At 38.2% G+C, this 2,404-nt stretch overlaps 1 protein-coding gene across 1 annotated transcript; it reads right to left on the bottom strand.

The window, feature by feature from the left end:
* Positions 1–770: 770 nt before the first annotated feature.
* Positions 771–2,083, bottom strand: LOC139867360 (WD repeat-containing protein RUP2). The gene has a single exon (XM_071855727.1). It carries the CDS (start codon positions 1,945–1,947, stop codon positions 886–888), a length of 1,062 nt encoding a protein of 353 aa, XP_071711828.1. The 5' UTR covers positions 1,948–2,083; the 3' UTR covers positions 771–885.
* Positions 2,084–2,404: the final 321 nt, after the last annotated feature.

Genomic DNA, 2,404 nt, shown 5'->3' with positions numbered 1-2,404 from the left:
TTACTTTTGAAATGAATGCGACATACTTTTGGTCAAACGTTGTTTTAAAGACTTATGCCACGTAACGGGACCTAAGTAGACGGCGCCGTCAATGACGATTTTGTCGGGTCGCTACACAAAAAGTGTAGGGAACTAGTTATTAACAAGTTAGTGGGGTATTTTTTTTTAACTATTTACAACTATGTAATGCATGTCTTAAAGGCTTATCTCAGAAAAAGAGATGTTTTAGCAACCAAAAAAAAAAATAAAGCTAACTTTGGTGAACAAAATTGCATATTTTATACATATTTTAAATGACAATATCGATCCTAATTGTACATCATCTAAGTTAACTTCTTAAATTTTAGTTTTAAAAGTGATTTTAAGGTAAAAAAATATCCAAGAGATATAAAAAGAATGAAGTAGATTGTTGATAAAAATAAAATTTGAGCGCCTTCACCATTTTCTTCATATTTTTTTCATATGGATTCCGATTTTGTTGATTCAAAAACCTAGACGCCCGTAACTCAAAGGGCTACAAAATATCATTACTTACTGAAACTTTTGGAGGGGCGAGGGCCCCCTCCTGCCCTAATAAAGCTCCGCACCTACACGTGCCAAAAAAACCTTTGTATACAAATAAATTACGTTTAATTAATTAATCTCATGATGAGATGCATGCAATAAGATGACATATAGTATTTGAATGTAACTTGGGTCATGTTTTAATCTAAGGTAGAAGAGAACAAAAACATATTGCACGTAACTACACAATTCATTTAATACTGGCATCAATAAACCGTGTTTTTAGAAATAATCGATAGCTTATACAATTGGTAAACTAATTAAGAATAAATGTGGCTAGAAAGAAAGAAATGCGTCACCTTATATAAGTTAATTAACTAATTAATCGAGTTGGTTAACAAGCACCTTTCTTTTACCGGAAAAAATCTTTACAACTCCATCGGAACCACCACCAACAAGAGTACATTCATCGTCAACAACTTGACTCCAACAAATACTACTCACGAACCCATGTTCGGACTTGGTCCCACCTTCGGGCTCGAACCCATGCACCCAAATGGGCTCACCCCATCTCTTATCATAAACAAACACTTGGTTACTTTCTGACCCACATCCAATCAAACCTTGATTTCTCCAAATGGATAGCCCAACAAATCTTCTTTGATTAGTGTGCCCTCTAAAAGTCCGAATAAGGCGGTGATCCTGTGTGTCCCACATCTTTAAACACCCATCTGTACCCGATGTCATGACCGTACGATCATCTAAAAATCTGGTATAACTCACCGTTTTTTGATGACCGTCAAAAACTACTACCGGGTCAACCATTTTTCTAACATCGTAAATGTAAGCCTTTCGATCTGCACATCCAACGGCTAATAATGTGCCACCAAATGGACTAAACTCCACACAACAAACAGGATTACCGAATTTCACGTTAGCCACACAATTCCCACTATCATGACGTGGGTCCCATATTTGTACCGACCCGTCATCGGATCCTGATGCCCCGACGACGGGATTCGAAGTGGAGTAATCCATACTCCAAATACGACGACCGTTATGTTCGTCACGTTCAAAAACCGGCATTTGTGTCTCCAGATCGTACTCGTATACAACGCCGTCGTAGTCCGCCGAGCCCATAATTTTTCCGTTTGACCCGGGTTTCCATTTTAGGCTGCTGAGTTTGGCTGACGTACATATGCAAAAATGGCAAGTCGTGGGGTTTATGCTATAAACTCTAATTTTTCTTGCGATACCGCCGGTAGCGAAAAGTGTGCCGGAGGGGTTGACTTCTATGACTCCGAGGGTGTCGGAGACGTGACCGGCGGTGGTTACGGGTGGTGATACGACGGCGGAGACGCGGAAGTCCCACTCGAATTTGGGTGATGATGTTTCGTCGTGATCGGATATTGTTGTTTGAGGTGGTGGATTTGGGTGGTTCATGTCATGGCTCAACGGTGGTGGTATGACGTACGGTGGTAGCTAGTGATTGTGGTGGTAGATGATTGGTTCTTTTGGTAGATCTTTGGTTGGTCCCACAACCATGAAAAATATAACGTCTGTCAGATTGTAATGAAGATGTGGATAAACATATATGCACAGTTATATACTGTATTGTTTATGGAGGGATGTATATATATTATCAAGGTTGTAAAAAACGCTATTCGTGGATTAATCGGTCGGGACATTTTAAGGATTAATCGGCAATTCGGAGATTAATCGAGGATTAATCGGATGTTAACCAATGTTGACTTTTATAAATATATATAATAAAATTAAATAATAAGTATAAATATATTAAAAATAACAGTTTCAAAAATGAATATTTTATTAAATAAAATTTTTTTGGCCGAATTACTCCGTTTAATCCCGAATTAATCCCGTTTAATCGTGTTTGACC

This window comes from Rutidosis leptorrhynchoides, chromosome 9 (assembly GCF_046630445.1).
Source record: "Rutidosis leptorrhynchoides isolate AG116_Rl617_1_P2 chromosome 9, CSIRO_AGI_Rlap_v1, whole genome shotgun sequence".
Lineage (NCBI taxonomy): Eukaryota > Viridiplantae > Streptophyta > Magnoliopsida > Asterales > Asteraceae > Rutidosis > Rutidosis leptorrhynchoides.
This window is presented reverse-complemented; position numbering and strand designations above follow the sequence as displayed.